The sequence below is a fragment of the Anser brachyrhynchus genome (assembly GCF_964034855.1).
Source record: "Anser brachyrhynchus genome assembly, chromosome: 5".
Lineage (NCBI taxonomy): Eukaryota > Metazoa > Chordata > Aves > Anseriformes > Anatidae > Anser > Anser brachyrhynchus.
Window position 1 is genome coordinate 9,995,880 of NC_137699.1, and position 24,329 is coordinate 10,020,208.

Genomic DNA, 24,329 nt, shown 5'->3' on the forward strand with positions numbered 1-24,329 from the left:
GCATTATAATAACTGCATTTAGAATATATTTACTACAAGCACTGTCCTCTTGTCGTTGCCACAGACAGCACTAGTGAGAGAGCATGCCTGTGAATATGTATACATTTTTCAGTTAATATGTGGAGTAGCTAAGTTCAGTGTACAAGTGAGAAATACCTGATATATCAGAAACACTCACAGGTTTGGATAGTGCTGCTGTGATCATTGTTTATGTAGATGACTTTTTGCAGTGCTGGAGGTAAAACTTCCATCAAGAGGAAGATTTCAATTATTGCAATACTGATAACCAACGAAAAATGCTTTCGTGCAAGGGGCATACTTTCCTCATGCTTAATGGAACTTGAAAATAGTAGAAAACTATTAAAAACAATATATATATGTACACACAAACATTTTAAAAGATTACTCTTTAGCAGTATATTGAAGTGTTTTCCTTTCTGATAAACTGCTTCCCTGGGGATTCATCACAGCCTCCCTGTCCTGAGAGTGCACCTCTGCCCTCCAAAGAGCCCACTCTGTCACATCAGTTGATCCCAACAAGTGACAGACATTTCTATCCAGACTAAACCTCAGATAAAATTGTACCAGCTAACAGGCATATTCTCATTAGTGCATTTAAATGCATAAAGAGCATTCTGCTTTCAGTGGGTCTTAGAAACCTTTATTTCTAACTTGATTTCCCTCTAAATAACTTGCAGCTGTATTTAACTTCATGCATCGTAATTAGTTCCACTGACTTCAGTAAGATAACTCCCAGGTATATGCAATTAAGCATGCATCTGAATTTTTGTGATAATTCCATTTGTTTTTGTCAAATTACACTGAAACATTCACAGCTGATAAATGTGCTTACATCACATTACACTTCTTACTTTGTCAAGTGCTGCCTTTTCCAACTGATCCTTTGCAACTGCTAGTTTCTGCTCCAGATCTGTTAGCTGTTGTGCCTGTGGGAATAAAGAAGAAAAAGCTGATGTAATCTACAACTTTTTTTTTTTTTTTTTTTAAATGAATTGGGTCAGAATTGCTTGCCAAAAGACAAGGCCTCGAGGGATAAAGATATATATTTTTTCTTCCTTGAGAACACGTATTTTTATGTGGGAACAGGGCTTAAATCTGCAAACTTTGTGAACACAAGTTTACTCTTTAATTTCAATGTCAGAAGCAAGAGATATTCCACACTGTATTTATAATTGTTCCATAGTATCCTTTTGGAAAACGCAAAGTGTTCAAACAGGTTTCATTACTTTGTTCATTTATCTTATTTCTGTTTGTAATTTGACACAGAATTTTGTACTTTTAAACATGGACCTGTTAACAGTAACATAACTAGGAATAAACACAGAAATTAGGAAGCACCCAAACATTCATGCATGTAGACCCCTTACGAGATGCTACTATCTGCTGGTAGACAAGGGGTTAACTCCAGATTTTTTTTCTCTATCTTCATTCCCTGGAGATATGAAAGGCAAATTCACAGGAATAGCTAGTTATGCAATACATAGGAAGAAAGCATTTGGGGAGATCTGTACTTGAATTCAGATGCAGGCAACCAGTCTGCACCCTGTGCAGAAGGCCTATTTGCTTTTTACCTCGCACAACATTATTTGCCTGCAGAGTCCTTTGGGAGGAGATCCAGCTTTTCACAAAGTATATGCAATATATTGAATGCAGACATCCATGAGGTGCTTTAAAAACTCAGTAAATAAATACGATGATTTTCTCTCCTCTTTCTTTCCCTGGGATCAAGACGCAGTTGAACAGGCTTCTCATTTCAGGGAAATTCATTCTCTGCAGGTGCTTCCCACTTTGGGGCAGTAGGAGATCCCAGATTCCCACAGTTCTCTGCTCTGTCATTAACAGCACATTACTATGTAACCAGAAGGAAGATGGTACAGTTTTATTTTCCTGTTGCTTTCAGTTTTCTTTTACTATTGTTTTTGCAATAACAGCCTACTTCTTGTTTTCCTTGTTTATGAAGGGAACAGTAGACTAACTGGTATTAGACTAACTGGTTTTCTTCTCTCTGAAATTCTGACATTTTGTGCATGGAGAATAATTGGATACGTTGTTCATTTCTCTTTTAGGAAGAGTAACAGATTTCAACTTTGACCAAGTCTTTGCAAGCATGCTTTGCTTTACTGCCACCCCTCACCCACTAGGTTTTGGAGGTTTACCCCAGACAGATGCTGTTTTCTTGACAGACTTTTCAAGATCAGACATACTCTACTGACTGTAGCATAGCTTTATGTGTAGCCACACGACATAAATGCTGTTTTAGCATAAGCTCCGCAAAGCACATTTAACTTGGTTTACATGTTGGTGCAATGACTACTTGCAGCACATATTGTAGGTGATACGTATAGCTTCGACAGGCCTGCGGTTGTCAGCAGATACCTCAAGAGCAGCCACAGTTTCACTAGTCAAAAATATGTACGATTAGGCAATCTTGCTTCAAAGCAGAAGTCAACCTCTTGCTCAGATGCAGGGAAGTCTCTCGTGAACACATTCCATCATTTCCACTGCATCACATTTCCTCAAGCTGATACTAGTCACTGTCACATGCACACCGGAGATCAGACAACTGGTTCAGCTCATCAGCATGACAGAGCAGGCAATATAGAACGAATCCTTTGATTTCACTAGATTTTGCATAATTTAACTAGACTTTATGAGAGGAAAATGTGTATTAACATACAAGAATTTTCCTAAAGATCAGCAACATCAGCAGTTGTTACTAAAGATAGTACATAACACAGACAATAAGCACATTTCTATGTTTTAAAGACTGAAATTAAATTTGGTTCTGACAGGAACAGTTCTCATTAGATACTAGAATAGACCAAGTAATTTCTCACATCATTAACATTTTATTTATTGTTACTTATTAAAATACTCTACACTAGTTATACAAGTTAATACATATTCAAATATGAGTAACATTTGAAAAGGAGTATATATAATTTCAACTGTCATTAAAAATGAAATTATACAAAATAGTGTTTATATGGTAAGTGAGAGGCCACAATGGCATCTCTGATGGTGTGCATTGCTAAGGATTAAGACTACAAAGAGGATGATGGATTGCCACTTGTTGTGGGCCAGACAATTAAACTACTTTTCCATTCAGCACCATCTGTGTTGAAGTTTAAATCAGTGGAATACCAGATTTACAAATTTCAAGGTGTCTGGTTTTCTTAGATATGTAAATTACTTAGGCGACTGAAAATCTGGGTAGTTAATAGAAAGCAGGTAACTGTAGTTACAGGTGACAGCTGTTTCTTTCTTTTCAGAAGAATGTCTAATACTATATAATTCATTGTTCTCAATGAAACTGCAGTCATATTAAAATCAACTTGGAAGAAAAGAATTTAATTTCTTTAATTGGTACCTGTCATTAAAAAGAATTAATTAATCTAACACATAGTGATAACACAACTCATATCTAGTAAAACATTTTCCGTTTACAGTGAAGAGGTATTCTTCCAAAGGACAGGCTAATATTTATTAGTAAAGTTTGTCTATGTGCATCATTTATGATGCACATATCCTCATTTATCCTCATTCTCATTTTTGGTAATATCATAATAATTTGATGGGCAAACTTTATCTGTATCTTTCATGTATATTGATTTTATTTCACAGATTACTGAGCCAATATTGATAACCTGGCTCAATATTGAGTCAGATATTGATAACCATTCAACTGACGTTAAGTAACAATAAAATCCTGGAAAAAAGCATTAAAAATGTTTCTTTTTTCTTTTTTTTTATTTTCTTTTTTATTTTTTTTAATGAACTACTCACTTAGAAATACTGATGTTTATTTACATGATACTCCACGAATGGCAGAATGATTTTTTTTTTTTTCTTTTTTCTGAAAATTTTATCTATCAAGCCTGGATTCTTATCACAATAGCTTCACTGCTATTTCAATTAAAAAGATTTATAAGGACCCTAATTCAATTAATGTGCCTTAGAGACTGAATGTAGAACAAATACAAAATACCAGTAGAACTACACAAGGCAAGTTTTGACAGGGAGGAAAAGACCCTTGCAAAGCATGGTCTGGGTAAACAAAAATGTTGTTTCCCTTTGGCATTTTTGCAGGATCAGGTCTTACAGACCAAACTGAGATAAATCAATTTTTCATCCTCTGAAAGAACGCACTGAGCAATTTTTGTCCATAAAGTATACTCTTCCAGATCAAATCCACATACAAATATACCTACCCTTACTCACTGTGAATTACACAACACACAATGTCCATATTTAAATTTTTCCAAGCATAAGTACAAAAATAAAAATAAAAAAAAGGGAGACATGGCTATTAAAAATACTGAACACCCATCAGAACAGCCTAAAAACATTTTTAAAGGCTTTTAGCCTTTTTTTTTCCCAGAAATTTTATGCGACATGTTCAAATTCATTCAATATTGAATAAAATGTAAATGGTGATGGCTTTTTTTTTTTTTTTTAGTTATTTTTGATTTTAACTTTTAACTGCTTAAAATAACCATAACTATTTCTAGTCTCTTTATGAGTTTTCTTCAGGGGATGATTAAAATGTGTTTTAATTTGGCTGTTTATTATAAAAATTTTTAACCTTATTTTTTTACACATACCAAGAATTGTTGGTTATTGAAGATAAAGTTATCACAGATACTGCTTAATGAAAAAACATGATTGACTAAGTGATGTTTTATCACGTGTTAAATTTTGAACTTTTTTTTTAAATAGTCCTTAAACAAATACTTTGAAAAATGATAAAATATTTAGTGTATAACTTTTTATTTCACAATTCATTATATTGCCTAACTGGGACAACTTTTTAATTGGAAACCATTTAACTGAAAACTGGGACAACTGCTTAACTTGAATAAATTACCCAGTAAATAGAAATTTTCTGTGCTTATTCTGTAAGCATTATTTGTATCTTAGAAAAACACAGACTCATGCTTCTGAATTCTACTGTTCACAGAGGATGTTAAATGTAACTGAGAATAAAACTTTTTGGCAGCTATTCCCATTAATCAGATGTGCACCTATAGCCAGATGTTCAGAAACATCTGAGTTGCACTTAAAGCACTTCTAACAGCAATAAAAGTCAGTTAAAAGCATCATTTCTGTAAAATCTCAGATTGTAAGTTTTCTTGATTCTTGTTGCTGCCACCATGTTTTTCTCTCTTATTTGTGACTACACTGGGTATACACTAAGAAGGAAATAAGACCTTTGTGGGTTTTATAGTGGAAGTTTCACTTCAGGCTCCCTGGCCTGCATACTTTTCCTTCACATAAAAAACATTTACATTGAAAGCAAGATGGCATTTTACTGGGGTTTTACAAAAGTACTCAAGCTCTAAACTAAATAGCTGTTTACCCTTGGAAACACACTCAGACAATACACAGGAAGCCACAGCACTAACATTTGTGCCTGGTCTTCCTTTAGCTCAGGCCAGAGCACCTTATGGTTTAGCATTAAATGTTATTGCCCATTGCTAACCAATCAACATGAATAAAACAACCTGCTGCTCTTTCTTTTTCCTGTCAACCTTCTTTAAACAATTATATTATTAATTCAGGTGGTAAGGACACCCACTTCGAGGGACTAAGCATTTTAAAACGCATTTTAGGCATACCTGTATGTTCTAGACCTTTGTCAGTAGTGTGTTGTGAATATTTACTTCTTTTTTCTTGAGAGAGGTTCAAGTCTTGCCAGAAACTTCAGCTGTTTGGGTTTGAGGCTTCCTTCTAAGATCTGACCTTTCCAGTCAAGAGTACAGTTCAGCCAGGAAAATACGAAACAAAACAGAACTAATATTTCTGGCAATGTCACTTAACTTAGAAGTGCTTTTCATGAGATAGCTATCTCAAAGCTTGCATTTTCTAAAATATCACTTCATGTTCAGCTGACAAAAAAAGGAAAGCCCAAACCATCCAACATATACAGACATCGTTAACACCAGCATATTCATAAATAATTAGAGTGGTTCCAAATCAGTTAACAAATAGTAATACCTTTTTCAAAAACCCTACCCAAATGAAGATTAAATTTATTGCATTCATTTTGAGAATTTTATACTGCAGATCATTGTATACGTGGCTGTTTGCCGTCAGCAACAACCCAGAAAACAGGATCAAGCAGAGGGAGACTAAGTGACATGCTCCAGTTATTTTGAGAATTTTTATGTATCTGATTTTGAATGCCTCAGCATTTGTTCCACATTGGCTCTGCTAGGAAGTACACCTCATGTGGGACATGCCCAGAGCCAGGCCATCTAACAGCCATCGCCCCACAGAGTGGTTTGGTGAGGAGCCCCAGGGCTGGGAGGGTGGCTGGATCTGGAGACCCACACGTGCCAGGTGCCAACAGGGACGTGGTGCTCAGGACACCACCTTGGCTGTTCCTCCAGCCTCTCCGCTACCAGGGAAGGCCAACATGCCCCATGGCTTGTGCCCTGAGCCAGATGTGAAGCTTGCAGTGAGTGCTGGAGGGTGAAGGGGGCTTCTCCGCTGTGTGGGCACTGCTGTGGGGGCCTGGTTTTCCTGTTCACAATTTGTTGTGCCTCTGCCAGACCATTTCCTCCCTTGCTGCATGGAGGCTGACAGCTTGTCTTGTCCCAGTATTCTCAGCATAACAAGTCTTCAGTTCTAATATTTCACAAAAACACACTTTTTCCTCAGGAATTTATACAGCATCTATCACTGCAGAAGTTTAAAAAGGGAAGAAAAATGATGGTGTAAGTCTGACCTTGGCATTATTCATCCAGAAGCCTGCCCCTTTTTGACATATAGAACACCTGGATCCACATTCATGGCTTTCATGGGAAATGTTCCCTCTTTTTCCTGATATGTGTGTTTGAGGCTTTAAGTCATCTTTCAGCTTGGTATATTTCTTTCCCTCAGCCCTATTTTCTCTCTGACCTTTGGGCAGTTTGAACTTTTTCAATACTTTACGTGACAACATTTAAAAAATTTTCACGTTTACTAGGCACACTCAAAATCATTATCAGAATTAAGCTATTTAGAACATGTCAGTCAAAGTCCCAATCCATTTCAATTTGATATCAATAGCAGAACTCTGCTCACTTTGGTGGGAGCTGGACCAAGTCTGCAAATTGATTGAATAGCTGAATGCTGCCAGTTAAGTGTAAAGCTGCTGCTGCTAGTTTTAAGTAACTTTAGCCCATGCTGGCTATTGAATAGTCTTGTATCTCATAGTAACTCAGACTAGCTATTTAAGACTGCATTAACTTGTAATGCAAATCCATTTTGTTAAGGCTACATCTTCACGGCCATACAGAAACTTTTTAAATTTGATTTTTCAGTTCATTAAAAAATACAACAAATTTTAATGCTCAAAGCTATGCCACAAAAAAAAAATCGCTAACAATAAACTAATAGACTTGACTTACTAATCACTGCAACAGTATTTCACATTTCGTAAACCTGTTCTCCGAAATTGCACAAGGCTATTAATAAAATGACAGTAGAGAGAGATTTTGTTCAATAAAGGCAACGATAAATTATGTTACAAATACATAAACCAACTTCCTTACACAGAAATACACATGGTGACATCCCTGTACTTTCCTGTATCCCACATCTCATATTATTTTTTTTCCATTTTCTTCAAATAGCATTGTAAGTATTTTTCCACAGCCAATTCAGCTTGCATTTTTAGTCTCCTACTGTGCAGCTAACATTAGCACATTATTAATGACTGTAACATTATTGAACCAATATACAAAAAAATAAGATATGGTATTTGAAATAGAAACAATGCAACAGCAAAGTAATGTTAATTTAAACTGTGAAATAGCCCCTAAGCAAAAAAAAAAAAAGTGTCTAGATAAGACTTTCTACATACATTTTTCTAAGTTTTGTGAGTAAATTATACCACCATTTAGGGAAATAAAAAACAACCAACCAACCAAAAAACGAACAAACAAACAAAACACAAGTACTCAGTGTTTTTTGACCTCCTTCAAAAGAAATACAATTAAAACAAGACGAAAAATATATTGCGCTTCATGAAAGCAGGTATTCACTCACCTTACAGTAGCAGAAGATGACAAAACTATCCCCGTGCTAGGTCTACTATCTCTACAAGAGAGTTATCTGAAAAGTAATCAAGCCACCACTTGCCACCTTTTATCTCAGCCACAGATATGTATGCAATAGGGCTAATGTATGTCACAAAAATCAACTTAGCCAATCTAAATTTCCTATCTCAAGGTGCTAAACTACTGAGAAAAACAAATAATAACCTGTCTTGAAGTGTTTTCCTACACCCAATAAGTAGCCAGATCCAATCACAAATAGTGGATAAGCTGAAAAGCAGAATTTTATTTCCAGTATTGGGTAGCATCCAACTATACATCTAGAAGTGTACAAAAGCTCTGACTTCATGAAAAAAATCCGTATATGAATAATTAACAGAAGCATTATAATAAAATCATCATAAGCCTCATCACTTGAAAGAAAAAACATCTAGCAGCTTTGAAGACTGAACTGCTGCCTGCAACAAGAGCTACAGGGATCCTAAACCATGGGGACTAAGTACAGCACTTAGCACAATTTGTATTGCAAATGCTTCAAAAGGAGAACGTTCATCAATCTTACTATCTGGCTCTACGTAAACCAGTGTATACAAATGGAACTAGAGCATGAAATGCAAAGCACTCCATAAGTTCTGAGCTTGCAGAGATCCTGATCTGCTTGTATAAGTATAACTGCCAAATCACTGGATCTATTACTCACAAATCTTTAGCAATATTAGCTTAAAGACAATTGTTCCAGAGCTCAAGATGAAGAGCAACATTCTGCAACACTTGTAGTCACAATGCTTTCTTCTACAAAGACCTTCACTGCAAGAGAACAAACCATAGTTTGAAATAATTACTCAAAATACTACGACGTGGATCAACTCTCAAGGTCTGGGGCAGATTCCACAGGATAGCTTTTACACACTGTAGTTTAAGCCTTTGTCTTCCAAATTCTTTTCAATTCCGTTCTGCGTGCTAATTTTTTTCTTCATTTTCAGCCAAATTTAAATCTTACGGTACACAGTACCTGGTAAGTCACATTTATTTTTAGTTTTAGTCCTAACATTTTTAGACAAATTATTTTAGACAAAGCATTTTTTTTAATACCACTCTGAGTAATTAAGACTTTTCACTTTGCCGTCTTCTATTAGTTAAGTTTGTGCATCATCACTTCTATTGCTGTATGATGTGGGTATTAGGCTCTAGGACCCTAGCTCCTCACTGGCTCAGCCAAGAGTAGATGAAGTACCTGAAGACTGGAAAAGAAGAAACAATACCCATGTTCGGAAGAGAAAAGAAGAAGAGATTATAACTTACAGATGGCAATACTACAGCAATCGTTTTCGGTAAAATACTGAAAAGAATAATCAAACTAACTTTCTAGGGGACAAAGTTTTATCTGTTATATATAATTCATGAACTGAACCATGAATTAAACTTACACTCATCAAATATTCTGGTGACATCAAACCAGAACTCTACATGTCATAGGAGATGGGTTTTTTCTAAAGTTATCTTGACAAACTGGAGAAAATAAGATGACATTCCCTAAAGACAAGTGTAAAAGTGTAAAATACAGACAGGAATAATCATTGAAGCAAACAGAATATAAGACAGTAGGGATGAATGACTCAAGATGATATCACCACTGAATGTGTGATATATTTGTAGAAGAAGCAAAGAACACTGTGGGTACAGACTACAAAAAAAAGCATTTACTCAGTATAGATGAAATGTCCAGCTGGACTCTTGTGTCTACTTGCAAATGTCACTGTAAATGGACACAGACCAAGAGAAACAAGCTCAGATCAGAATAACATCAGGCATTAATGGTGTGCAAACAGTTACTGGGAAGAAGAACCGAGGAAAAAAATCTACATGTATTAATTTTAAAAGCAAAATTTCTGTGAGAGATGCAAGATAACTGCAAAATATGCAAAATATTGATGTAAAGGGAAGGGAGGGGGGACCTACTTGTCAAGTCTATGTGAGATGGCATGGTAACTAGTTCTTTTCAATTTCACTAAAGCAGATTGAAGACAACTGTAAGAAAATTCCTATTTTTTAAGGCTAAGAGAGCAAAGCTGCAAAAATACACAGTTTGAACTGCTGCAGGCTTCTTAAAAGGAATTGGATAAAAATTGTGAAAGAATAACATGCTCATAATCAAACTTTCTCTGTAGTATGAAAAGAAGCAACATCCTTTGTATTTTCCATACCCTCCTAAGAATAAAACTGTTAACATAATTGAACAAGTGCTGATGGAATTGCCACATATAAGATTTTCTTCATTTATCTCAGTAATGATGAAGTAGACTTGCTTATTTATGTATTTAAGAGGAAAAATCCACAAGAATATTTCCAGACTTTTCATTCTATTTTTGTTCTACCACCTATCAGACTCTACGTGTATTGTTGGTGCTTTTGAAAGGAAATACAGTATACTACCTTCTCATTTAGCATGTCATTTCTGACAAAGTCCAGGGAAACCTATCCAAAAGCATTTTCATATCTGAAGTCATATCTGTAACAAGATGTAATTTCTTCTTCCAGATTCTACTTGGTTGTTTTGCTATGTGATGATGTCAGTCTGTAGGTTATACAACATATCCCTAATAATGTCACGAGTTTAAAAATCTCTTTGAGAAAACAAACAAAACAAAACAAAACAAAAAAACCCTCTCTAATTATTTTGTATTATGCTATGTTTATAACAGCTGTTTTATAATAGTTTTTGTTTTGTTTTTCCTAAGCAGCACTGTTAAATTTCCCCAGGGAAGTCACAGAATATTCAGATGCTGAGGAAACAAGTCAGATGAACAAGCACACTGCAGGCTAGAGATTCTGTCTGAAAGTGAAAAGAGCTGCAGCATTCTCTCAGAAAAGTTGATATGTCAGGCCCATATGAAATTGTCCTCAGTCTATCACCTTCTTTTATCACCTTCATTTAGTATTACAGGGCAACGTGAAAGCACCAACAAGACAAGAGCATTGTTTTTGTGCTAAATAAATCAATGTATATATGAAGTTGAAGGAAAACAATGATGCTTTTTTTTCTCCAAAAAAGCATTTTTCAGGGGAAAAAATGAATTTTATGATACTTTCAATATAGCAAAGAAACTTTTAAAATGTATGAATAGTCTCATTTTTCAAACACGCAAAGCCAACTGAATTCTCTAGTTGATAATATTAACAAAAGCAGATGCAATTCATGGGCAAAGTACAGGTTAGATAAGTCTTTTAAACACAACCTTTGCCCCTTCCATAGAAAGTCTGTTTGGGTGTTTCCTAGACAATGATACTTTCTTCAAATAAGTCATTGAAAGAAAAACATTATATTTAAACTACCATTTCTCATACAGGACTCTGCTGGCAATTATGAAACAAGACCGAGTTTGAGAAGATAAGATTGTACTGTTTAGTCTTTTAGAGGTATTGAGCACTCAAGTACCTGACACGCTATTTAGAAGCAAAAGAGAAAACTGAAGGTAAGTGATCATCTTGCTTTTAACACATGACGTCGCAGTTCATGCAAATGTATGGGTTCAAGGCTACCACCACAGAAACAAGCTAGATCACTGTGAGGAGCAGCAGAGGCTATCAACACCTGGGAGTAAGATTCTCCTCTTGTTTCTTTCATTCCTTCCTCTTCCCGTCCTGTTCCTCTCTCCTGGTCACCTCCACTAACTTCCCCATCTTTCCCTGTTTGAGCACCTCATTCTTTGCTGCTGCCAGATGCCCCTCATAACCTACCCCCTGCATTTGTTTTCCTGGACATCCTCCAGTTTCACAGCTGGTTCTTTACCACTATCACTTGGGCACCTCTAAAATTGCAAAGAGTTCTAAGGACCCCCCAGGGCCACAGGCAAACAGTCAGCTCGTAAGGTGCGTATTTATGATGCATATTTGGCAGCTACACTTCAGTAGTGGGCCACGTACATGTACCCAACTGGAGCAAAGGCAATTTGCTCCTCAGTAGACAGTGCATAATTATACATTACCTTGCTCATGGTAAGACCAGATATGGAGTACTTATTAGCAGTTACCTAATTTATTATACGGCAGATGCTATTTACTTACTTATTTAGATTATACTATGGAACAAAGATGTTGTACATCAGTAGGGTAGACTTATTTAGCTGTTGCTCACATTTAATTTTATTTTCTAGGACTGTATCTCTACTTTTACTTTAGCATTAATTAAAATTATTAGTGATCAAAGGAATTGAACTATATATGTTCACAGTATCATTGGATAACAATGATTGACATGCACCTACTAAAGTAATTGATGATGAGCTTCTTAGGGCATAATATTTAGATTGTCATCCTAAATATACGGCGAACAATGTATTTTGCCTCAAAATTTAAATGACAAAAAAAAAAAAAAAGGTCAGTGGAATTCATATTTCTGCAACTCAAACAGAATCCTTAGGAATTCATCACAAAACAGTAAATAAACATATGTACATATGTTCAAGCCACAACAACCATTTGCACCTTGTACATTTAAAAGAAAAAAGGTTTCAAATACGCAAGAGACTTGTGTAAGGTGATAGTCAAAGTAAATGCTGGCTATATTTTTCTTCATCTCGTATTCATATCAGGCACACACGTGCTTGTGTTTCAAGAATACCAAAACATACTTTCAATTCTTCTCTATTTTATTGAAACATGAGGTTTCTAGGACAATGTAGCCAAATGATGTGAAGACAGGGAATGGTGGAGGAGTACATTTGGAAAAAAGTTGTTATGAATGCCTGAAACAAACATCAATTTTAATTTAGCAAAGCATTAAACTTAAGTATACTGTAATGAATCAGCATTTTACATTAACTATTAAACTATTAATAATTAGATTAACTATTAAGCTATTAATAATTAAACTATTTTAATTAAGAGTGGACTCATTCAGGACTAGCCGGTACCTACTTACAAAGGGAGCTATAAAATCAAAACTCTTGGCTGAAAATTTAGTATTAATCATTCCTTATTTTCCTTGCTCAGACACGTAGCAAATTTCCAATTCTGTCAGATCTTTAAGGTTATTGCACTGCATGTTTTAGGGGACTGAACACTGCCAGAGAAAGGAACTCAAATTCTAATGTCAATAGAGATGACAACTACATAGCCTTGAAAACATCACTTAACTTTAGTGACTCCCCCTGCTTATCTGTCACATGACACGTTATCATACAGATAGATAGGTAGGAAGATATAGATATACATACATCCATGCAACATAACAAAGATTATAAAACACTTTGAAAGCACGAGAGTAAATACATGCCAAAAATTAAGAACTCATGTTTAATTTACTACCACGTATTAAGTTCTGGTCACTTATTCCCCAAACCTCTAATCAGTAGCTTCATTGACAATAAGAGTTACCGGTTTAAAGTTTAAAAAGTTATAAAACAGTTAGCAACTTAAAGCTCATTAAGAACCAGTTTCTCAATGTTGATTATGAAAAACAAAACCAAAAAATCACAACCAAAAAACCCTTCTTCATTATTAATTCCACCAGAGAAAGCAATAGTTTAATGGGCATGGACTGCAGTGCTCCCTCAGGCCCTGTAGAAATCTTACAGACTCAAGTCTACATCCTTCCAGCGAACAGCTATGAGAAGCTTGCAACGATCAGATCTATACAGGAAATGCAATTCTCTAAAGCCCTCAGTAAGGCAGACAGAAAATATAAGGTTGAATGGTGTGGGAACGCGGTGGGAAGTCCTATAATATGACAGTAACTAGCATCCAGGAGATCATCTCACACACACTGGTTATGCTCTATGCTGACAGAAGACTACTCATGCACCATTTTGATCTTTTATCAAAAAGAATCAGAGCTTCACAAAACAGCTTCAACAGCAATGATAGCCTGGAATCTGTCTAGTTGTTGGTATCAAAGCAAGTAGAAATGAAATGAGAAAATATCTAGTCTTGTCCAAATCTAGTAGCCAAATCAGATCAGACATGTACTGAAAAAGCTTTCCACCCTGTACCAAACAGCTTCTACGCTATTCAATGTCTTCAGACCCGAAATACATAGAGATCAGCACATTGAACCTACTGTTTCCTGCATCTCACATGACCATCTAGGAGGATAGCAGAAGTTTGGAATTTTTCTTCATAAAGTAATTTTACTTTACTCGGGAAAAAGACTGACAAAGACTACATAAAGGATATATCAAATTAACAAACCAGCAGTTCTGTCCACGATCAGCTTAACAGTGAAGAGATATTTCAGGTATTTGCATATGTACTTCTCAGTACACAGGACTTCAGCATCCTTTTCACAATTTGTTAACATCTAAGGTTCTTAAAGTGCTTTTAATTATATTAATTCATAGTTTCCCCCAAAAGGTAAATAAACATTTTCCCTATTTTGCAAGTAAGTGCATTCAGATCAGAATTTGCCCTACCTAATTTCTAACCTACTTCTGAGCTGGAGGCTCTAGTATTCCTTCATAATCAAAAACTATGTCTATTCAACATAGGTTAAGTAGTTTAAAGCATAATTCATGTGGCCAAACATAGGCCACTATACCTACTATATAAGGAACTATATCCCAGACAAGGAACTATTCCCCAGACAGTATTTCCCTGTGACAGTAGAGAATAACTTACGGAAGATTAGAATGTATCCTCTTGTCTTTAACAGGGACTAAACTTCTCCCTATCCAATCTATAAAATAGGGCAATAGATTTTGGTAACCAGAAAGGAACTAGAGCATTGTTTTATCTGAACATGTAAACAAACTTAATATTTTCCACTTCTTTTGTCTATTTAAAAACACAGATACCAGAATTTTTTAGGCTTTGAATCTTCTCTTCTTTACCCCAGAAAACAATTTAATAAAAAGCACTGTCCCTGTTAGAGCGGTTTGCAAAAAAATCAGCTGAAATAGGTAGCGTTTCTGAAATTACATTATGTTATTATGTGTGCCTTTGGTGTTTTGAGCTCTTTTCAGTATGGTGAGAAGGAAATGAATGATTCCTTAGAACTACAGTAATCAAGGCAGATATTATACTCCCAGATTACTTCAACATTACAGCAACTCTAATACCTTAGCAAAGTTGTGTTGAAGAAAACTCACCTTAAAAATCAAATCTTTTTTCCCATATCGAAGCTCTTTCAGCTGGGCTTGAATCTTTTTTGACTGAAAGGAAGGACAATAAAAATCAGTGTTTTTCCTTTCAAATATTTACTTTTAAGACCTGAAAAAAATGTGGCAAGATCTGACAACAGAAACAAGATCAGCTTTAAAATGCAGAAAAGTAACCAATATGAAAGCCAGTTGCTTTTCTAGGATAACATGTCTAAACCAGTCAAATGAGTCAAGGGAAAAGAAAAATGGTACTGAGCTAAAGCACGTATATGCACTATTATGAATAGCTGTTTGGTTTATACATTTAAGACAGGAGATGTTTAGTACTTTCAATGAAAGAATATCTGGAGGCATCACCTTCAAAACCATCTCCGGGGCACGCTGAGACTGTTTGTATGCAGCCTGGGAGAGCAGAATAATGTGCGAGCTTCCTGTTAGACAGTTCTATCCATAAAGGGTGTTTGATCTAATTATTAAAAGAATACTAATTGTACATAGTTATTATGCTTGGTAAGTATAGTAACTAATTAAAGAACAGAAAATACATGGCATTTCTGTGGCCTACACCACCTAACTGGCAAAACAACAACAGCTAAGAAGGATGCTCCTGAAATCTTATCACCTTGGTTTGTTCGAATGGCGCTAACCCACTTAAAAACCACACATTTACGAGGATGATTCATCAAGCCTGAAATTAAGGTTTAAAATACATTCACAATCTGCTGCCTTGAGTGGTGGTTAGCTTTGGTTTGGTTTCCTGAAATTCTTTGACAACAATGCTTGTCATACTACAATAAGCTTAATTTTATTTTAGATTTCACCCTCAGATTTAAAGACATTTGTGTAGCAAATATTAAATAATCAGAGAAGAAGTCTTCAAGTCAATTACCCAACATTAAAGACATTTTGTCCCTAGCTGTATAATGTTTATGTTATACAGCTAGGAACAAAAAACGTGAACAAGAGGGGAAAGCAGAATGCTATGTTGCACACTGCCAATTTTTTTTTTTAGCAGTAAACGAGGGAAGACTATATATTTGTACTCAAATACTCTGGCATGTTTGAAAACAACAATGATGACGTAGGAAGATACCAGATTATGACAAGCTGGAAACAAAAAAATCATCATTTCCTACTGTTGAGGATTTCTCAGAAACTGTGGTTGCAGATCATCAGTTAGACTAAATACCTAACATAACTCGAAATCACTACTTGGACCTTGTAAGTATTTGTTGCCTAAGTTTAAAAGTAGAGTCTTTGATAAAGAAAACGTGGTGTTTCAACCTTAATATATAAAATTTTAGTCAAGAAGATAAGTGTTACACTTCTGCTCAATTCTAGGAAGGTGAAATTACTTTTACAGAAGTCATATGTGCAGAGAAAACCCTATGACATAACTCATACAAATGAGTAAACCACGTTAATGTATACTAATAAACACTCATGAAAAGGCAAATAGCTAAAGGGACTGCTCCAATGAATACAGTTAGTTGTACATTTAGAAATTTGGAAAAAAAAAGGCTTTTTTTTTTAATCATCAGTTGTCTTAACGCTTCTATAGAGAGAATATTTTATACTGTGACACTTCATCTTTGAAATCATGAAACATCAGAAGGATTGATAGTAATAGATCTTTGCTGTCTCTCTGTTACTTTAAAAAGGAACCGAAAAAAAAAAAAGCAATAAAAACCCTGTAATTCCTGTGTTATTCTAGGCATGGAGATCATGGAAAGAAAACTAGTTTTATATGTATTATAGATGTATAATATAGTCCTTAAAGAGCTATATATACTTTTAAGAACTACACACAAACTTTACTGTACTTGTCTAAAACTTGAGTTTGCAGCTTGCTAATATATTTGAGTTGCCTCTAGCGAAGTCACAGAAAGTTGAGATAAACAGTCATCACGCATGTGTAATATATAATCTCTGCTGGAACCTCAGCACAAGAGACTTAGATGCAAGCTTCTTTTGGGTATACTCAGTTTAGAATAGAAAGGAACCTTACTTACCTCTTCTGCATGAATACCACAAAGCTTGTTTCCTGACAGAAGCTTGTTTTTGAGGCTTTTGTTCTGATGGGGAAAAAAGAGTTTTATTACTGAGAGTTACTGAAATTTTAAGGGATCTTTTAAATATTTCATCATACCAGTTTTGTTTTATACATCACTAACACCTTCAAGTCACCAAAAAAGACACAAATAAGAAGATAAAATAGCTGCATCATGGCACAATATTCTCTCTGAGAAAATTCTGCAAGTCTACAACTTGGCACTAAAACATGCTTTCATAGAAGGAGGAATGCACAAGAAACCTTCCAATACTCTCAAGCAATAGCAAGCAATTTAGACTGTATATATGAGTTAAAAACAAGAAAAAAAAAACAAATCCTAACTTGATGTCAAGGGCATAGCTCAATATCGTTTTCAGTAAATCATTATAACAACTGAGTAATAGGTCCAAGGATCTTAACATTTAGCCCTGATGATCAAATGTATGGTAACTTTTCATTAAATTTCATAATTTAAAACAGTAAGTAATCAAAATGTTTAAAAGGCTAGCTAGCCGATACCATTTTAACCACTCGGTATTCTTTTTCATGTACAAGTTGTAAATATTTCTCATTTTCAGGGGAAAAAATATATATAATTTGATAAAAATAATTTTTTAATAGTTCGGGAATTTCTTCCGCATTCTTCACTCACATTATCCTATAATTGACAGTCAAGTGTAAGATTTCTCTGCAGTGTAAACACCTATAAAAACAGTTCAGAAGCTTAAATATTTGATAGGTAGCTCTTCAAGTGCTAACATACAAAAAAAAAAAAGAGAGAAACACACAAAACATAACTTCTCCTGCGCCAACAAACTGCAAACATACATAAAGAAATCCAGCCCACCACATTTCAGAAATGTATATTTATTATTGTACAGCAGTACCTTTCATGAATATTTTGCAGAAGAATATGCTGGCATTAGAAAAAAAAATGATAATTTAATTCAGGATATCAATTGAAATTTAGTTTAGTATTCCACTGAAACACTGGACATTTTGTTTCCAGAATTAGTAGCTTGGAGTTTTTCTTGAAATAAGTTTCTATTTAAATCCAAGGTAAAGAAACTAACGATTGAAACATCCTTTGCACAATTCCAAAATAATGAGAAGATATGACATCTTGTTTCACGCATTTCACTGTTGCTGTCTACTCTGCACTTATACATATTGCTGCAGAAACAATAAATCATTTCAAGCTGACACCATTCTCTAATGCAAAAAAAAAAAAGCAACTGGGATATTACTTCGAATGAGACAACACAGATTCTGCCTCACACAAAATGTGATTTACAAAGGGCTGGATGTGAAAGGAAAGAGAACACATGTTGTTCTCAAGTCTCATGGTTGATTACGTTTTATTCTTTGAAAATGATGTGGTGGCTCCAGTCACAGATGAGCGCTTTATTGCGCTAACCACTGCAGAAACAGAACGAGACTGCACAAAGGGAGCTAGGTAGCAGTTACAAGGGGATCAAAGGTAAACAAAACAAACAAACAAAAAAAATCCCAACAAAGAGATGCAGCACGCCCAGCAAATCTATTACTCACCAGGGGTATGTCTAAAGAGCTTTGTTGTACTGTGATCACATTAGATGTGACTGTTTTTTCATAAAAAGATCAGCATCACCTCTCAGGTTGATGGCCAACCAGATATGCCAAAGGCAGTGCCTCGTTAGGAAATTGCACTTAATTAACCCAGGAAGTTAAATCATCATTTTGTCTTGACTAACTAGGTTCATTACCCTCCAGATTCCCTACAGTCTGACAATGGTCGGTTTAAGGTAGCAGATTCTGTTACTTAAGAACCAAAGTGAGAGTGAGTTGTCATCTTTACATTTTTACTCATTTTTCTTCCTTTTGCCAAGTGAGAGCTACTGTAAGAAATACTTCTATCAATACAATAACAGTTCAAAATTAACTTCCACATACACTGTTTTGTGGAGGCCTTGCAGTAACTCAAGACGTGAAGAACCGAATGCCTACCACCCCAAAAGGACATATGCTGTAGTAGATGACTGCCACAATTTTAATGTGTCATGCTAAAGTAGTCTAACAGAAGAATATGGTTAGGAAAATGTAGTCAAAATCAAAACTTTATGAAAATATTTTAAGTTGGATGGACATCATTTTGGAGTTTTACCTAGGCCTAAGAGGATTTACCAATCCTGTCTCAAAATCTAGCCTAAAGCAAGAGAACAGAAATTGGGGTTACCAGCATGGAGGCAAAACACGTGTGATTTAATCTGCACTTGTTAATATTTTTAGAAATGAGAGCAAGCATTTAAAGGTTATAGTTATCAAGAGCATAATAAGTAGGTGCTTGTCAGAGGCAACTGACAACCTCCTGCTTCAAGTTGGAGAGATTTTTTGGTACTTAGCAAATTACATGTCACTGTTAAATACAGGATTACATTCTGGATATTATTATTTTCTACAGCAGAATGTGAAGTATACCACTAAAAACATGTGTAGTATAACGGAGCCTGATTTGATCAGGATTCTGACTTAAATAACACGAAATGAAGCATCTTCTCAGGTACTTGTTCTGTAAGTTTGCTAGAATGGGTTTATTGAAAATTAAATCAATCAATCAGATTATTGGGTTATAAATGCTTAGCAGTTCAGGACAGAACTTCTCACTCTTAAGTGTCAGATAATGATTCAAGATGATGGCTCTTATTTTTCAACTACATATCCTTCAAAGTACAACAACAACAAAGTTTATAATTTTACAGTTTGTTTCAAATATCTTATTTGTTTTGAAGTACTTTAAAGGAAAAGGTCTTAGATGTTTCCAGTCTAAAAACCAATATATTTCAAGAATTAATTGTCTGTAAACGTGTCCTTAATATCTTCTCTTAAAATGACATACAGGAATGATTTTAATTAGACATAGGCTTTCAGATTTACAGAAAGAATACCATTATACTCAAACTAAATAGGTAGCTTAATGTATTTGAACATCTTGAAAAGTGTATAGCACAAACTGTTAGCTGAAACATTTGCATATCATCATTAAACCAAGTTACTGTAGTATTTAATCTTTCATTTACTAATTTTGCACCAATAGTTTCAGTGCATCCCTAAATTCAGGCGCAGAAACCTGCTGCCAGTGGTTGCCACGTGCACAGGACTCCCATTGTCCCTTCCCACACAGCTGAACGTATGTGCACTCAAAAACGAGCAGAACCACGTGAGAACTGTGTACCAGCATCCTTCAGAAACATGAGAGCTCTCAAGAACAGTTTATCAGATTTCTTAACATTTTCTTTGCAGAACTTCCATATAGAACCTAAGCTTTCTGCCTTATTCTAGGGTAATTTTTTCAGTCTCAGTGCATGTTTTTTCATTTCCTCCAATAGTGACATAACATATTTTAATGTATTTTGTTTGGATTCTGATCTTATTTTCAAAACATGAGATCAAGCTTAACGAGAACTGACTTCTTTATACGAATATTGAAACTAAATCTCTATTTTAGGTTGCCTCAACACCTCCCCACAAGGAGACTGATGTGAAGGCAGATATAAGAAGCTGTAGTGACAGCTGTTTTGCCAGCATGCCTTTGGAAGCTTCAGGAAAAAATAATCTTGTGCTCTGGCTAGAGGGGCGTATAGAATCAAAGTCACAGAACCATCTAGGTTGAAAAAGACATTCAACACCATCAAGTCCAACCGCCAACCTGATCTACCAAGTCCCATCACTAACTGATATCTCTTTATTCCAAACTTCTGAAAATAACTCCTTCATTTCTGTCATTTATTCTCCTGAATAAAGTGTCTGCAGTAGACCAAAGTAACCCCTACCAACACAACACCTCTCCAAAGAAGAGAGAGTGAGAGAAGAAAATCAGCAAGATATTCCATGTCCAAGAAGCCTTAGGAAATGAAGAAACTATCATGTCAATGGCTATTTCTTTCCATGTTGTTAGAGAATTTTACCACCTTGTATGTCAATAACATTCAGGTCTCCTTCCCTCTCCTCATCACCTCCACCCTACAATATCAATCTATAACAGGTCAAAGGCATGTTAGGGTTTTTCAGTACATTTTTTTTTCTTATTTTTAATTCCCATCTTTCTATTATAAGACTTGAGACGTAAAAAGAAAAGCACAAACCAAGCACTTAAAAGCTCAACAGAAGCATGTGAACAGCTGCAGTTTTAGTTCTTTTCTTTTCTGCCAACTTATATTATTAAAATCATTATATAGATATATATTGTATTTTTCATATCCTCTCCTCTTTCAATATATACAAAAAACAATCCATGAAGCAAAAGTTGAGACGTATTGTTAATTGTGAAAAACTACCTCTAGGTCCTGTTTCAATGGGTTTATTACCATATTGTGTATGAGGTTATGGAGATTAACATTTATCTGATATAAACTGTACTCAATTTACAGAAGGGTAAAATTACACCACCTATGGAAAATACACAAATTTTTAGAGTCTGTTCTTGAAATCAGGTTATGTTGACCTCTAGCCACATAGATGAGTGGTTTAATATTCTGATGCTGATGTTTCACAATTGCTAACATCTATATTACCTCTTTGAAATAGCAAGGATGAACAAACCTGTTCATCTCAACTGTGGATGAACAAAACTATACAACATAGACATCATCAGTACAAGGCCAGTTTACTTCACCTGCTAGTTTTTCAAAGCATGAGGACACAGACTACGTTCAAAGAAAATCACACTCTCAGAAAATTATTTCCAGCAATCAACTTCACTTCAAACATTTTATCTGAGGTCTGACAGCAGTTTTATGCTGCATACAAGATAAATTTGGCTCTGCCTCCCCTTATTGAATAGCACAAGTCAAACCATACTGTGCTCCCACTCATCATTGCAACATTTCTGTCTTATGGACATGCTATAAAAACAACAACAACAACAAAACCAACAAAAAGCAAACCAAAATACACCAAAACAACAAAAATCCTTGGACTTTACTCAGCGAGAATGTCAGGGCCAATTGCCAAAATGAAAACTCTTTTACATTTCCTGTTAAACAAAAGCCGCTCACTGAGCCCTTAGGAAGTAAAATCAGAAGACACCAATGGCCCAAAATCAAATACTTGGATTTATTTGGTGCCACAATATACCAGTACCCATTCTGCTTTGGACATTACCTTTATATCTCAGGATGATGAAAATATGTTTTGTATAGCATGAAACCGTGTAAGAGCTTTGATCCCATCAGGGCTGACTCAGCCATTCATCTTTCTAAGACAGATAGATTGAGTTTCCTGCACTCTACTGTGTGAGGGTTTTCAGGTAAGACCTTGCAAACTGCAATTCTACATTTTCTTTATGGGCAGGGAAGATATGGTGACTTTTTTTTTCACCCCTCAGGAGATGTTTGCCTTAATATTCTCGAGGGTGTTTGGGTCGCTCTCTCCCTCAGTTTCTCAGTGGCCAGTGTGCCAAACAGCCAAAGAGCTCTTCCCCGTCAGTGCATTTTAAGACCAGGCAGATATGAACAGCATGTTTTCCAGATCTGTCTTGATCTAAACTCAGAAGAAGCCACCACTGTCCATCTAGCGCTGAATTCCTGGAAAAGCCCACTTTGACCATGGCCAGGCTACAGCCTCTTAGTGCCCACAAATGTCCTCGGACATATCTGTCCATGCAGTCTGTATAAAGCAAGTGCATCCAAAAGCTGACAGACAGACTAGGTAATCCCCACATACAAGTCATGCTGCTCCTTATAAGCTTAGGTGTATCTTGGCTTTTAATCTTCTAATTTATTTGTTTATTTACTTTTTTTTATTTTGCTGTGTAAAATAATGGGGTTATGCTCAAAATAAAGGCACATAAGAGCAAGCTTCCCCAAACATACTGTATACTTTTCTTTCGCTCTGTGTATCTACCCTCTCCAACGCTAGAGGCTGCTATTTTTTTCCTCCAGAATTTCAGGTAGCCCTGCTCAACTGAAGGACTTGATATACAATGCATGAAAATTGCCTATGTGAGCTTTTAGCAAGAGTTTTGCGTTGGGCAGCACAAGATGCAAGTACGGCTACATAGAAGTGCACTATTTCCACAAATCCCCAGGCATATAGGAGAATCACAGACACCAACACCAAGTCTTCTGGTGAAATGAGCAAAGACTTTCCTCGCATATTTGAAAAGTGCTGTGTCCAGAGCTTCTTTCAAACATTAATCTGGAATAAATTGCACTCCAGGGAAGCACACAGAGAAAAGGAAGCACAGAGTCAGCAAACATACCCAGACACATGAAGCTTCTTCCTGAGAAAAATACCATTTTGTTTGCTTCCATTCATCTTTGTGCTCATATGACAATTACATGTAGCGACAGCCTAACTTACACAAAAATATCCCCTCTAAGGATAAGTAATAAGCAATTCCTCACACCTGAGACACTCCATTTCCTGCAGTTTTGTCCTATATAATCCCACTCTGTAAAACCAAAATGCAATCTCACTACCTCCTATCTGTACTTGATCAGCTATCTGACATTGACAAGACAAGAACACTGATAAATTTAGGCAACAGCTTCTATATGCACTGCTGCTACTCCAGTCCTTCCTTATGTCAGTTTTGTTGTGGGTAGTTTCTACTGTTGCTGTGAATCACCTCCAAGTATCTCCATCAATGTATTTATGTTTGTTTTGCATTAATGAAGTAGCATAATCCTCTGAAGACATCTCAGCCATGGCTACAATCACAGTTTTGCAGCATCATAAAACACTTATTGTAACAATGATAGCACAATGTTAAATGAATCAGAATAAGGAACAGATACTGAAGCAGATATAGAAAAAATTATATATAGAATGATACAGATATAGAAGAATTTTAAAAATTATACATTTAGAATAATCTGGAATTTTGTCTTTTTTTATATCTCTTTCACTAAACCTACACAACTGAAGGTAAATATATGGGTATGCATTTATATTAATAAGCTAACAGATGGCAACATCTTGGATTGGATCCATTATATACAGTAATTTTTCAGTCACATTTTCACCTGATTATGTAAAAAAACTTTCAACAGTCAGAAAATAATTGTAGCACTTGTTGAGATTTGATTCCATCACAACTATGCAACAGTGCAGTGTGTACATGTGAGCCTGCCCACC

General features: G+C 35.5%; 1 protein-coding gene across 7 annotated transcripts in view; it reads right to left on the reverse strand.

Annotated features, from left to right (window-relative positions):
- LUZP2 (leucine zipper protein 2) overlaps positions 1 to 24,329 on the reverse strand; it is a 345,602-nt gene that overhangs the window by 46,727 nt on the left and 274,546 nt on the right. For all 7 annotated transcript variants that reach the window (XM_080593094.1, XM_080593097.1, XM_080593093.1 and 4 more), the window contains 3 exons: positions 17,173 to 17,235; positions 15,149 to 15,211; positions 873 to 947 (listed from right to left, as the gene is read on the reverse strand). In XM_080593094.1, coding sequence (XP_080449220.1) covers positions 873 to 947; positions 15,149 to 15,211; positions 17,173 to 17,235 — 201 coding nt within the window. The remainder of the gene's footprint in view (positions 1 to 872; positions 948 to 15,148; positions 15,212 to 17,172; positions 17,236 to 24,329) is intronic.